This window comes from Cardiocondyla obscurior, linkage group LG07, assembly GCF_019399895.1.
Source record: "Cardiocondyla obscurior isolate alpha-2009 linkage group LG07, Cobs3.1, whole genome shotgun sequence".
NCBI lineage: Eukaryota > Metazoa > Arthropoda > Insecta > Hymenoptera > Formicidae > Cardiocondyla > Cardiocondyla obscurior.
Genome location: NC_091870.1, coordinates 6,524,740 through 6,538,524, shown reverse-complemented (window position 1 = coordinate 6,538,524; position 13,785 = coordinate 6,524,740). Strand labels below are relative to the sequence as shown.

Genomic DNA, 13,785 nt, shown 5'->3' with positions numbered 1-13,785 from the left:
TTTATATGTCCGTTTATACACGAAACGCGTACTCAACTTTCTGCATGCTTGTGTCTCGAGGCGGTTCTACCGAATGCGTTGAAAGTAAAGGCGCCCATCGCGAGACCTCGCAGGGATCTCTAAATTCAGAAAAAGGGAGCGAGCGCGCGCCGCGAGTAAATAAAAAAAATATTGGCGCACAGTAAAAATAAATTTACCATTTTCAAAGCGTTGTGATCTCGATAGCGTTTATCTCATATAATCTCGACGCCGTCGAGGCCCCCCCGTAAATGGGGCAGAAGGAAGCGCCTTCAGCCAATTTCACCGTAAAACCTCGATATCCAAGATTTACGCGCGTCGCGTCAATTACAAGGTGTTTTATTGCAGCCGGTGGAACGCGGCGCGATGCGACTCAACCCCCTTCGCGATCTCGCGACACACCCTCGAAATATTTTATGTCGTAAAAATGTTATTAGGCCCTGGACGAAGGAAAGAGACGGGTGCCGCGAGGATCGATGTTTAAATAAGATGAGAAATTCCTTTCGCACGCTCGAAACGCCCGCCGCGTAAAACGAAGATGCGCCCCGTGCTTCGTAAAAAGAAATCTCCCGAAGACACGTACCGGAAACGGCGTGCTTCCTCGCGCCAAATGATCGCCGTAAGGTGCGTGTACACAACGGCCTGGTGCTTAACTCATGTACAATGTCGCGACTTAACTGTCCCCTAAAAATTGTTTGTCTACGGGAAGCTTTAAAGATGCGGCTTATACGATCCATCCTGGCGCCGCTTTTAACCGGTCTATCTCCCGCTCGTTGCTTTCATTGTTTAAAGATGGACTTTAAAGCACGGGATATTGCACCGGCGATAAAACTGTCCACGACGAAGCGGAGATACGCCTGTGTTCTTAAAAAATAAATTGTCCCCGTCGCCGTTCTCTAAATAACTTAACATCCTTTTAAATAATTCAGAGGCTACTTCGGAATTTTTACGAGATCTAAATTTCGTCTTTGCGCAAGTCGCACTGGGATATCGCATTCACTCGGCGCTCCGAGATTTTCTGTTCGCGGCGAGGATACCCGGGGCATTTTTATGAATTTCCAAGCGACCGTCATCGTTTGATAACGAGGTCAACCCGTAAATGGCGGTTCGGTGAAACAAGGGAAACCCGGAGAAATCTGCTGCTCTTGCAAAAGTAGCGCGCAACGGCTTACATAATTCCCGGTGTCTTCTGCGAAGGGAAAATCGACTCGAGATTTTCCCGACGTCGTGAAAACTATCTCGTGATACTGGGAACACGTTTCTCTCCGCGAACCCCTCATTAAACATTCGTCTCTCATTAAACCAGAGTGCGATCTAGGACCTTAATTCGGCGATGAGGAGTAATTAAGCGACGCGGTGGGAGGGCACGGGCGGTAAGGCACTTTGTTTCGCCGTAAACCGAGTTTAATGACTTCATGTAAAAATACCCCATCGGTTTTACGACGGCCCGCCCCTCCCACGGGGTCTTCGCTTTCCTCCTGGGGACGTCTCCTACGTCTACGACCATAATTTTATAGTTTTATGTAAACTGTATCGGGCCATGAAGCACGGGCGTCTACGACGCTTTGATGGTGATTGGCATGCACGATGAGGTATATAGGATCCTCTAGAAACCAATATTTCCCAAACGAACGGAAGAGAATATTTAACAATATATGCTTCGTTAAAATAAATGTTTAAAAGAACAGATAGATATCAAAATTGTATCGCCTCACTTTAGCATAATTCTTATTAAATTTTTATTTGATTGGCTATTATTTGTAAGTTTAAAAACATTTTAAATGCTGTCGTATTAAAAAAAAAGTTTAATAGTAGCTTTTTGTTAAAAACGTTTGCTTACATTATTTAATAATTACTAGAGGAAACTATGCTCCTGCTACGCGCGCGGTATTTTTTAAGAACCCCCAATTTCAATCTACGAAAAAAAAAAACATGCGACTCACCAAACTGCATGAGCTTCAGCGGAGTTGAAGAGTTCTGCCGGTGACTGTAACATAAAATAAAAATATTAATGTAGACATGACGATATATCAGTTAATAAATTTAATAAAAAAAAGGTAGTTTTTTCTAAAGATTTTATATAAAAAAAATTATATTTACCTATAAGTTGCTCCGCCGATGCAGGATGCCCTTCCCGGGCCTGCTCCTCCTCTCAGATGGGACGTGTCGAGCCATCCTTCCGCGCACAAGTCACTCGCGAACATCCCGACCGTGATTTTATAATCGCGAAAATTATTAATCACTATCGCGCGATTCAGTTTGGTACTCGCGTTTATAATTAAGACGTCCGAATACTATACGGAACTCCCGGTACGACCGACGAACCGACTACGGTTCGTATAATTGTTAAATCGGCGGTGACGACACTTTCGTTGAACTGCGGCGGATGCAGCTTCGTCGATCTGTAACAAAAAAAATATATATAATTTAATAAACGGCAATAATAGAATCGATTAATTAGCTTCTGAAGTAAAAGATTACTTCGGAGAGATGAACGTGTAGGGATATAACTTACTTTACGAAAAGGAAAGGAGACGTAATCACACATGCTCTCCTCACACGGAGAGTCACACGTGCTCTTCTCACACAGAGAATGGAGGAGAGAATAGTTAGAAGAATAGTTCTCGTATTCGCCAAGTTTTCGTTAAATGGAAGTGCGAATTACTTTCGGCACGGACACACGTGCTTGCTGTGCCGTGCGTAGTACGTGTGTGCTCGCGCGACCGCTGGAGAAGGACAAAGCGAGAGTGGGAGTAGTGGGGAAATATACCTAGCGCGCGGCACGTAGGCTCGCGCTCGCTCTCACCCCGTCCCCCCGCTTCCCCCGCCTCCCCACGCGCCTATCTATTCGTTATTCTCGTTTGATTTAATTGTAATATTTAATTAATATGTCCAGATAAAGACGGTACTTCCACTAGATCGTTCTCGATCTCGAAGACCGTCTTTGCCTGGACATATTAATTAAATATTAAAATTAAACCGAACCTTAAAATCGTCGACCTGACTTTCACTTGGCGTGAAACAAGCCAAGCGGGAGAGAATTAATCAGCGTCGGTTTTAAGCGGTAACAATTAACAGTTAATTTACGTGTTACATCAATTTTTTAAGATAGGATTATTTTGCATTTAACCAACTAACAATGAATGTCCGTAAGTTTTTATACTTCATATAACATATGAAGTAAATCTGACAACGACTGAACTAAGAAATTGAGCATCTACGTCCCCAAGCCTTCGATAGCTCAGTTGGTAGAGCGGTGGACTGTAGTGGGAAAGATATAATACGGACATCCATAGGTCGCTGGTTCGAATCCGGCTCGAAGGATTTCTTTTTGATTCAAACTTTTTAAAGTTTCTATTTTATTTCCCATTATAAATTACGTATTATTTTAACTTTTAGTGGTAATATAATATATAGACATGGAGAATAATAAATATATGCACTTACGTCTGTAAGTATTGCTAGTATTGAATTTAAATACGGAAAGGTTTGCTAAATTTTTAGGTAAAATTGAAATGTTATTTCATTAAATATTGATGCCTCTGGACTTTGAAACTTTCAGAAAGTATAATTAAATAAGGATCTTCTAATAACTTCTTGCTAATAAAAAATTAAATTGTCTGGAACAGATTCATCAAAAGCATTTGAAAGAAATCTACTCGTACATATTCCGACCTAACAAATATAAGATTTTTTTTTACAAAAATTAAGGTTCCACCGAGATTTGAACTCGGATCGCTGGATTCAAAGTCCAGAGTGCTAACCATTACACCATGGAACCTCTATTTGTTGCTTATTTTTATTTTGTAAAATTGTAAATTTTTTCGCATTTTTGTAATAATAATTTATGCAAAAATAAAGGTTCCGCCGAGATTTGAACTCGGATCGCTGGATTCAAAGTCCAGAGTGCTAACCGTTACACCACGGAACCTCTATTTGTTGCTTATTTTTATTTTGTAAAATTGTAAATTTTTTCGCATTTTTGTAATAATAATTTATGCAAAAATAAAGGTTCCGCCGAGATTTGAACTCGGATCGCTGGATTCAAAGTCCAGAGTGCTAACCGTTACACCACGGAACCTCTATTAATTGCTCATTTGCATCATGTAAAATCGTTAATTTATTCACATTTTTGTAATAATAAATAATTTAGACAAAAATGAAGGTTCCGCCGAGATTTGAACTCGGATCGCTGGATTCAAAGTCCAGAATGCTGACCATTACACCACGGAACCTGTATTTGTTGCTAATTTACATCTTGTAAAATTGTTAATTTATTCGCATTAATGAAAGAATAATTTTCTGCAAAAATGAAGGTTCCGCCGAGATTTGAACTCGGATTGCTGGATTCAGAGTCCAGAGTGCTGACCATTACACCACGGAACCTCTATTTGTTGCTAATTTACATCTTGTAAAATTGTTAATTAGTCGCATTTTTGTAATAATAAATAATTTATGCAAAAATGAAGGTTCCGCCGAGATTTGAACTCGGATTGCTGGATTCAGAGTCCAGAGTGCTAACCGTTACACCACGGAACCTCTATTAATTGCTCATTTGCATCATGTAAAATTGTTAATTATTCGCATTTTTTTAATAATAAATAATTTATGCAAAAATGAAGGTTCCGCCGAGATTTGAACTCGGATCGCTGGATTCAAAGTCCAGAATGCTGACCATTACACCACGGAACCTGTATTTGTTGCTAATTTACATCTTGTAAAATTGTTAATTTATTCACATTAATGAAAGAATAATTTTCTGCAAAAATGAAGGTTCCGCCGAGATTTGAACTCGGATCGCTGGATTCAAAGTCCAGAATGCTGACCATTACACCACGGAACCTCTATTTGTTACTAATTTACATCTTGTAAAATTGTTAATTATTCACATTTTTGTAATAATAAATAATTTATGCAAAAATGAAGGTTCCGCCGAGATTTGAACTCGGATTGCTGGATTCAGAGTCCAGAGTGCTGACCGTTACACCACGGAACCTCTATTAATTGTTCATTTGCATCATATAAAATTGTTAATTTATTCGCATTAATGAAAGAATAATTTTCCGCAAAAATGAAGGTTCCGCCGAGATTTGAACTCGGATCGCTGGATTCAAAGTCCAGAATGCTGACCATTACACCACGGAACCTCTATTTGTTGCTTATTTGCATCATATAAAATCGTTAATTTATTCACATTTTTGTAACAATAATTTTATGCAAAAATTAAGGTTCCGTACCAATTTTAATTTGGATCGCTTGATTAAAAGTCCAGCTTTCTGACTGTTATATTACGTTACTTCTATTGTTTATTTATGCACGATTCAATGAGACTTGAATTAAAAATTACAACGAAACAATTAATATAAAAATCTCAATCTGATCTCAAATATTGTGAGGCAACTATCTTATTTCCATGTGAAAATTTATTTATTTGCAGAATTTGAAATTCGTCTCTTAGACTCTACTAGGAGTGGTACAATCCTTCTACGAGGGTTTCGCAGTTCGTGACCGGACGAAAACAATTAATCAGAAACGCACGCGTTGTGGTCCTTTGGTCGACGGTCTTGCGGAAACCACTCAAATTAATTTCAAGTCACAGCATATTCTTCGATTTGACATGTTCTCGAGTGACGTCCAATCAAGTCTACCCTATATGATCCACGCGCGGTGCTCACAGCGCGTACACGAGAACAACGACGGTCGACCCACCCTCGCCGTTCGCCCGCGCACAGGCCGGAATTCGGTAACACCCTCCCGAGATTCCATTTCTGTTATACTTTTCGTACAATACTTCTCCTTACGGTTCACTGATCCTTGACTGACAGGATACCCGTGGCACTTGCGTGCGGGATAATCGGGGGCACCATAAGCGCGGCGTGCTGTTACGCACAGCGAACCCATGGTAGGTGCGGCGACGTTCTACGGGATGACAGTTAAGCGAGCAAGTGCCATTGTGAAATCACTTTTAGATTCGATTTTGGGGATGATTTAAATCGGCCGTACGATATAGAGCTCTTTTGCAAGTTCGTTATTTTTTTCTTTTCTTAATTTTTATTTTTATTTATTAATTTCGTTAAAACCAATATAAATTAATTGATTTTTTTACAATAAAATGTTTTTAAATTAGAAAGGAATTTAAATAGACCTATTTTCTGCCACTAACGTAATACAAATAAGATGCTCGGATTATTTATCTTGCAACCAGCTCTTTCGACATGTTTGTTCTGTGAGTCCTGCGCGCAATAATTCTCTAGGGTAGCAGGAGCTCGTGTTACCCCGGACTACGATTACATCTTTATGGTTTTATAACGACTCGTTCGTAAGAAATTCTTTTTTTTTTCTAAATCCCTCGTTCGATTGAAGAAAAGAACACGGGAATCGTGTTTCCGTGAACGCCGAGGTACTACCCTCGGTTTCTTTTACCCTTGTGCAAATTCGCTTTATCGTCGCGACCGCCATGGAAAGCCTCGCGCCCCTTCGTACCAGCGCGCAAGGACTTCGTGTGTACACTTATTTCACGCTCGGTGGAACAACAGGACTCGAAGGGAACATCCTCCTCTCTTCGCGAGACGCGTAAAATCGAAGGAAACCGAGGCGGAATATTTTTTGGTGCGCGAACCGTGATAAATTTGAGCGATAATATATATTTGAAAATGGATAAACGCGGGGTTATGAAATCTGCGGTATTGTATTGTTATTCGATAGAAACGTTACGCGCATCGCTCATAAATTCTTAATGTACGTCTCTTCAACAATCAGTGTGACTTTTCGGTAATCTATTAAAGTTAAATTGAGATTCACGTTACACGTTATCTCTATGCATGTGGAACAAGATCAAAGGGTGATGCGCAATGGCGTAAGTGCTCGGTTGCAGAAGATGCATTTCGTCGTATAAAAGAACACGGTTCATGGAACGCTCTGTCACCGTCGCGTTATCTCTTTTTTACTAATGAATTCTTCATTCGTACGAGTAATTGGTATGTCGCATTATCCTCAATCAACGCGGCCGTCCGCGTGTAGATCTCACGGACGAGGCTGCGGTATTGGTGAAAGCAAAGCTGAAACCGCGGCGGTCGGTGGGGAGGGAGGGAGATGCTGGGAAACGGTAGCGAAAAGTGCATCAGCATGGGGGCTTTGCTGATTTACGAGGAGTCGTTGCTAGGAGAGCATTAATATCCGTGACGGAATATTAAACCGCGAGCGTCAATGGGTGGATCTTCAAAGAGATTTTCAGGGTGTCAGGGACGAGAGAGAGATAGATAGAGAAAGAGAGAGAGAGAACCGCGTCCCTGCAAGATTATGAGATTCTCGTTAAGTGTCATGTGTAAAGAGTTCTTTCATACGCGGCCCAGCCAACCCCTGGATGGTGTTGCTTGTGAAATACCGTCAGATAAAGGTGACATGAAAATTTATCGAACGCGCGGGGTTTTCAGAGATTCGCTTTAAACTGTTCCCCCAATCCTTGGTTCTGATGTCCTGTACACGGTAAGCTGGTTTACTCCGCCAACGGTTTTACCGCAGTAAACGAAAGAACAGAAAATTGCGCGGCTGGATGCGACTTGAATACAAGTTGAAAGAAAAAAAAAAAAAGAAAATGCTTGCTTTACGTGGAATTATTGTAGAATTTGTACCATAAAATTTTTATCGCGTTTCTGTATAATAGAATTTTAGTAGAAAATTGCACTGTGACGTATTTATACAAAGACGACTAACCTCATTTCATTTTCTTTTCTTTTTCCTTTGTTATCTCGCGGTTTCGGCCTTTCACGATTTCTAGCGCGTTTTATTTAACCGTCCGAATATGCCAATTTGCTTTTAATAATTCTCTGAAACGTCTAATTGAATGTGACACGGCGACGGAAATTTTCTCTTCGCGCGGCGCAAGAAGTCGGTGACTTTATTCGGAACGGGACACGAGCGGAGCATTCGAGAAAAGACGATTAACGAGATAAGAGAAGCGAACCGATTTCGGTAATAACGAGGGAGCATTTTTATAACGAGGATCGGCGTCGACCGCCTTCTCCTGGGAGATAGAAGCGAGACGTTCCTCGCTTGCTTCTGTGTACCCTGCCACGTTTCGTCCCCTCGGCGCCGGTCGCGGGCGGGGGCGGACTTAATTATCTAATTAATTAACCTCAATCAGAACGATGAGTAATTTCTCGCTCGGGTGGCGCCTTTGCCGCCGAGACTTTCTCGTCGCGCTGACTGCAGGGAACGAATTACGGATGAGCTCACGGCAAATCGATTATGTTCCGATCCTGTCGCCCCGAAACGGCGTGTCTTTACCGTAGTAGCTCGTGCACAAGAGAAAATAGACTCCTCCCGCCAGGATCCTCGATCCTCTGGCGATATCCTGCTCTAGGTGGCCGACCAATTTTCCTTCCCCGTGACTCGTTCGCCTTTATCTTTGGCGCTTATGCCGATCGCGATAACTCGGTCGTGAAGGGCGATTGTGGTCATTCGTCCTTCACGTAGAGTTCAGTGCGGTTAAGGTTGGGTTGATTTGGGGGATCTTGCGTAAAGAAGATGAATGGATATCCTTGCAAATCGCGACTGGCCTTTACTTTGATTATATTTCTATAGAATGTGTTTAAAAAAACGATTTTGTATCGAATTAAAAAAAAAAAAAAAAAAGAAGAAGATACCGCAACGAATAAAAGCGATATAGAAACGCATATGAATAGTTTTTAAATTAATTATTTAATATATTAAAGTCAAAAGGAACGATAAGTGTTTAAAGCGCCATGCAAATTCTCAAATAAACTAATTTTCCCCTTGCAAAATACTAGCGACCCTTTCGCGACCGTCCCTCAATTTCTATTCTGGATATCACAGGTCGCTTCTAAATCCCGTCTTTTCTCTCCGACAAAAGCATCCCCGAAGCGACCATCCCGTACCCCCGTGCGGCGGCACCGCCCCCGATGTGTAACTGACGTTTTTGACGCGTCAAGTGGTTCCATCGCGCTTCTATCTGGAGGGTCGCCGCGTTTATCGGCTACTGTTTTACATAAACATCCCCGGGAGGGTGATGGATCGGTAAGAGCGGAGCTGCGGATGTCGCGCTTTGCAACTCGCGGAGATTCCTCTAAGTGATCTCAAGTGTTTTCACAGTTGATTCGGCGCTTCTCGCGCGTTATACCGGCGTTCATCATTCCGCGTCCGCTCGATGCTTTTTAAGCTCCGTTTAACCCTGGCCTCGGGGCCCGTCTAACTTCGATATTTAGTTAGTCAACCCTGCCCGCGAGGCATCATGGGAAACGACAAGTGGCCCAGTCTCGCCCTAGCCAGCGCCCGCCGATGCTCGAGCATATCACCGGCTGTGTACATATTCGGGCGTACGTCACGTTGACGCACGTGTGTGCGCGGTTTGTCGCTGCATACCGAGCGGCCTGTATGCCTTTCATGTGATAATCCTTGTGTATTTAATCGAAGGATGTCGATGGAGCCGACTCGGTGCTTGACGCAAAAAGCAAACGATCCCTCGTGGATTAGTTCATAATTTGCTTTGAGCGGAGGGCCGGATAGAGGAGGGAGCACTCGAACGCGACGAACGCGACTTTCGACGAGTGTTTGCTCAACAGTTTAGATTTTTTTTTTTTTTCTTTTCCCTTTGACTTTGATTCCCGCCGCTTCTCGATAGTTGCCAGATAGTTACTCGCAGCTTTGTTTAAGTTTCCGTCGAATGTACGCTTTAGTTGTCGGTACCGGTCCCGTGACGAAAGTGCCTGCACGGCGTAAAGTCGGATTTAATACCTACGCTATTATCTCGCGGTCCCTTACCGAGTTGAAGCTGCGAAATAGCGCGTTTTAATGACGACGACGTAGCGGCGCTGACGTTTGAAATTTCAGTTCGTAAAATTACGAAGCTCGTCATTTACGGCGAAATTGCACGCGTAATAATTAAAATCTTGGTAAATAGACATAACGAGTTGCATTTCTACGGAAGTGAAAATGATTATATTGACCGCGTTATTCGGTGGACGGTTCAGAGTTGTTATATTTAAGTGCAATAAGAATTAAGGGCAGCTCGGGACTAATATTTATAATAATAGCGGATTGCGACAATGATAAAGATAATTATGACCCCCATGCGTTTTCTGCGCTGTCGCGCTTCCTATTACTTATCAAAATTACGCTCTCTCTTATCGCGGGAATTATTCGTGCCACTCGTGTCGCAACCTCTGGAATCGATAAACGCGGCCATCGCTATATGAAATCACCTGCTTCAACACACGCTTTTGCGCCTTAATTATGTTTATATGAAGGAGATTACATTATCGCGATCCCGTGAGGTGTTATTATACGAGTCCACGCGGGGGAGATAATACCCTGATAAGAAGGAAGCTTTTCAGAAGCTACGATACCAATGCATAAAATATTGCCGTTTGAAGACTCTCTTAAGTGCAAAGTGCTAACCCACCCGAGATATCAAGCTGACAGTTATACAGAATTAAAATTTTAAGGATGTTTCAATTTTTTTTTCAATTACATAACCGCCAGCTTATTTTTCATTATTTCGTGAAAGTAAATTATGATTTTTCCATTAAAATTAAATTTTTATTAGGAGAATAAACGGAGACGCGTTATAAAATCGAATTTACGGGAAGTGAAAGATTTACGCAAATTGCCTGAAATACTCGTTTAAGGTTTTTTTTCAATACTTTTATCGCAATAATCGACGATTTTTCAAACCGCTGACATAAAAAAGAAAAAAAGAGTTTGACTCACCAAACGATGCGTAGTGGCAGAGTTTATCCAACAACGTTGATCTGTAACAAAAAAAATAAAAATAAAAATTATATTGCAACGCTTACTATACTTAAATTACATTTAAAGCAATAAGAATCATTTAAAGTACTAAGTAAGAAACGTGCGCATATTTAAAATATTTACGCAAGTCTTATTAAAGCATTCGGAATCACTTCGTTCCACGAAGTTCGGCACGATTTATCATAGTTCGCTATTCGCAAGTATCTCGAGTGTTAAATGTAAATGAGACGCATTCACACTCTACTGTCAAATCGACTGGAAATTCTTGTTCCGCGTTTCGCCACAGAAATACGTCGCTCGGTATCCAGGTTTAATAGCATGTTCGAGTTCCTTTGATTTTTCTAACTCTTTACTTTGCTCATGGATTGCGCTCTCGAGGATGTTCTCGCAAAAGCCATGCTACTTTTCCCAACTATCGAGATCCCATCCAATTTTAAAACTCGTTAACATTTACGATCATCAGGTAACCTCTACGAATCGTTACATAAATTTGTCACGACAATTCCTGATATCTTTTTCTGTTCGTATTTGCAGTCGTTTATACGAGCGTACGTTTTGGATAATTTTTACGTTTGCATTTTGATGTACATTTTGTTCTATTTAACGTTGTGGTATGCTAACAATGTAAGTACTCTACATAATTAATTATAATTAAAAGCAATGTGCAATTTTGATTATTATTCGTCTCTGCCGTGTTCAAGATAATAAAACGTATTGAAAAATCGAATCGAGAGATGACGACAACGGTAGCAGAGAACAAAACAGTTAGTTTAATTCTGTTTATGACATTTATATGATTATGTAAGAGCAGTCTTTTTAAACAGTAAATACAGCAATCTGTACTGGCACTTTAATATACATCTTTTTTTTTTGTTTTAGAAATTAAACAGATTGGTTTTGTTAAACAATAAGAAGACAGAATTTGAAAAAGTAATTGTAAAAATGGTTAGCAGTGTTTTAATATTATATCTTTTTTGTTTTTCTAATAATATATGCGTATATAAAATTAAAGGTATTTATTTTACAGACAGATACACAAAAAGTGACTATGAAATACTTAGAGGAAGAAGTAAGTTTCAAAACTATGTGAATTGCCTGCTTATAATGCTTTAACGTTCAACAATGATTCTTGAATTTATCAGATGGACAGACTTAGCACGGAATTAATTACGACGTCCAATAAAGTCAATGGATTGGAAAACATGATAGAAAAAGTAATGATCGCTTCTAGACGTCATTTTTGTAGTTATCTTTTTATGAACTTCAATAATTGTTATTAAATCGTAGATGGTTTTTAGTACAAGTGCTCAGACAAATTACTTAGTTCCGACATCAAAGGTGAAGATTCGAAAAAATGCAGCGGATTCACGAGTCCAATTGAGAAAGTCAAGGTAAATTAAGCAACTTGTAAAAAAGACATCAAGTATGATACTTGAAATTTTTTTTTTTACCACAACATTGCATAGAATATTATACATTTTTTAAATCCATACAAAAATATTTTATAACATTAAATTTTAATGATTTTATATCGTAATCAATAATATATTACTGAATGATTAGAAATGTGTATTTTTACATGGATGTGAAAATTAATACAATTAACTGTATCTTGTCTGAAATATAAGATTCTCGAACCGTCATTTCCACCGTCCACCCCACCGGAACCTCCGCCTCGGAAGTACGGGATCTTTGTCAGTAGACCGCCAGGACATCGAAGATCGCCATCTGCGACTTCGACTCCGTTGTCAAAAATCAAATTCAAGTAACAGCGCTTCTGCGGAAACTTCCCCCGAATCCGTTAACAGATATCGTAAGATACTACGTCAATTACTCTACATATAATAATATTCAATCTTAAATATCGAATAATTATTTAAACATGCTGGATAAATCATAAAAGTAGAATATGAATATAAATAATTTGCATTATCTATCATTAAAATAGATTTTAAAATCTGAATAATTTCGCGATCTCTATTTTATAGCTGCAAGCAAAATTCCTTCACGATACAATTATCAAGACGGTGATCGAAAAAGGTATTTCAAGAAGCTATTCACAAAGACGCGCTCGCGACAATCTTTATGTTGCAATATGCGTAAAATTTCATATGGATTCCTTAAAGAGTGCCACACCTTTCACTAAATCGCTGTTAGGTTTAGCTAACATCTTTCTACGTGGATACTCATAAAAACAAAAAAAGAAATCGAGTACTTTCGACATCGCGCGGCACTAAAAGAAAGATAAATTCCTTACTTTTTCTCAACGTCGTTCTAAAACTATCTTTAGCATATATATTAATTTTCTTGCAATACAGTATCATTCATTGTTGTATAACATTACATTATATGCTACAATAAAATTGTAGTAAAAACATAATAATTGAATAAAGTCAATCATGATTGGAATATGTAAGCACCATTTGCATTCGCCTTAAGACACGACCTGATTTAAAAATAGCTCTTCGTACAACCTTGATTTAAATGAATATTTATGCAAACTTTTTTGCGCGTGAGATATTCGATAAACAAATGTTATGTGCCGGGCTGAACGTGTTATTTAAAGTTGTTACATTTCCATCAAAATTTTATATATAAAAATTCAGTTTTTATATTGTATAAAAAATTTATTATACGTGGAAATTTTTTAAACATTAAAATAATAATTTTAGTTGCACCATTATAGCGTTATATGAAGGCGAAAGTATTCAATTAGATAGTTTACGCATGTTAACGTCAGCATGTAATTGGAAAGCTCTTGCTATGTATAAGCAATCTTTCGATGTAACAACCGCTCCACCCATAAATTATCTACAATATCATCTTTCCGCTCTGGTTCAATTGACTCTTCTTATTTTCCTAATTATTATTCTTGAAAATTGGCACGGATATCGCAAGAGAACATTATTTATTTATTGAGAACTTAATGGTGAGAAAATAATTACTCTTTGCTCGTAAAATTAATGAAAAATAAACTTTCGCTAGTCAAATCTAATT

The 13,785-nt window shown here is 39.5% G+C and overlaps 1 protein-coding gene and 11 non-coding genes across 12 annotated transcripts; 2 read left to right on the top strand and 10 right to left on the bottom strand.

Annotated features, from left to right (window-relative positions):
• The first annotated feature begins 3,248 nt into the window (after positions 1-3,248).
• On the top strand, positions 3,249-3,342 carry Trnay-gua (transfer RNA tyrosine (anticodon GUA)). The gene is made up of 2 exons: positions 3,249-3,285; positions 3,307-3,342. It is a non-coding gene; the product is annotated as a tRNA-Tyr (tRNA).
• A 385-nt stretch (positions 3,343-3,727) lies between these two features.
• Positions 3,728-3,799, bottom strand: Trnaq-uug (transfer RNA glutamine (anticodon UUG)). The gene has a single exon. It is a non-coding gene; the product is annotated as a tRNA-Gln (tRNA).
• A 78-nt stretch (positions 3,800-3,877) lies between these two features.
• Positions 3,878-3,949, bottom strand: Trnaq-uug (transfer RNA glutamine (anticodon UUG)). The gene has a single exon. It is a non-coding gene; the product is annotated as a tRNA-Gln (tRNA).
• Positions 3,950-4,027: 78 nt separating this feature from the next.
• On the bottom strand, positions 4,028-4,099 carry Trnaq-uug (transfer RNA glutamine (anticodon UUG)). Its single transcript has one exon. It is a non-coding gene; the product is annotated as a tRNA-Gln (tRNA).
• An 82-nt stretch (positions 4,100-4,181) lies between these two features.
• Trnaq-uug (transfer RNA glutamine (anticodon UUG)) lies at positions 4,182-4,253 on the bottom strand. The gene has a single exon. It is a non-coding gene; the product is annotated as a tRNA-Gln (tRNA).
• A 79-nt stretch (positions 4,254-4,332) lies between these two features.
• On the bottom strand, positions 4,333-4,404 carry Trnaq-cug (transfer RNA glutamine (anticodon CUG)). The gene has a single exon. It is a non-coding gene; the product is annotated as a tRNA-Gln (tRNA).
• An 81-nt stretch (positions 4,405-4,485) lies between these two features.
• On the bottom strand, positions 4,486-4,557 carry Trnaq-cug (transfer RNA glutamine (anticodon CUG)). The gene has a single exon. It is a non-coding gene; the product is annotated as a tRNA-Gln (tRNA).
• An 81-nt stretch (positions 4,558-4,638) lies between these two features.
• On the bottom strand, positions 4,639-4,710 carry Trnaq-uug (transfer RNA glutamine (anticodon UUG)). The gene has a single exon. It is a non-coding gene; the product is annotated as a tRNA-Gln (tRNA).
• Positions 4,711-4,789: 79 nt separating this feature from the next.
• Positions 4,790-4,861, bottom strand: Trnaq-uug (transfer RNA glutamine (anticodon UUG)). The gene has a single exon. It is a non-coding gene; the product is annotated as a tRNA-Gln (tRNA).
• Positions 4,862-4,942: 81 nt separating this feature from the next.
• Trnaq-cug (transfer RNA glutamine (anticodon CUG)) lies at positions 4,943-5,014 on the bottom strand. The gene has a single exon. It is a non-coding gene; the product is annotated as a tRNA-Gln (tRNA).
• A 79-nt stretch (positions 5,015-5,093) lies between these two features.
• Trnaq-uug (transfer RNA glutamine (anticodon UUG)) lies at positions 5,094-5,165 on the bottom strand. The gene has a single exon. It is a non-coding gene; the product is annotated as a tRNA-Gln (tRNA).
• A 5,587-nt stretch (positions 5,166-10,752) lies between these two features.
• LOC139104350 (uncharacterized) lies at positions 10,753-12,980 on the top strand. Its single transcript, XM_070659773.1, is given in 10 exon segments — positions 10,753-10,789; positions 11,252-11,412; positions 11,490-11,552; positions 11,668-11,733; positions 11,816-11,857; positions 11,931-12,002; positions 12,076-12,179; positions 12,417-12,601; positions 12,777-12,895; positions 12,897-12,980. Coding segments are annotated over 10 exon segments (933 nt in total).
• The last annotated feature ends 805 nt before the right edge of the window (positions 12,981-13,785 follow it).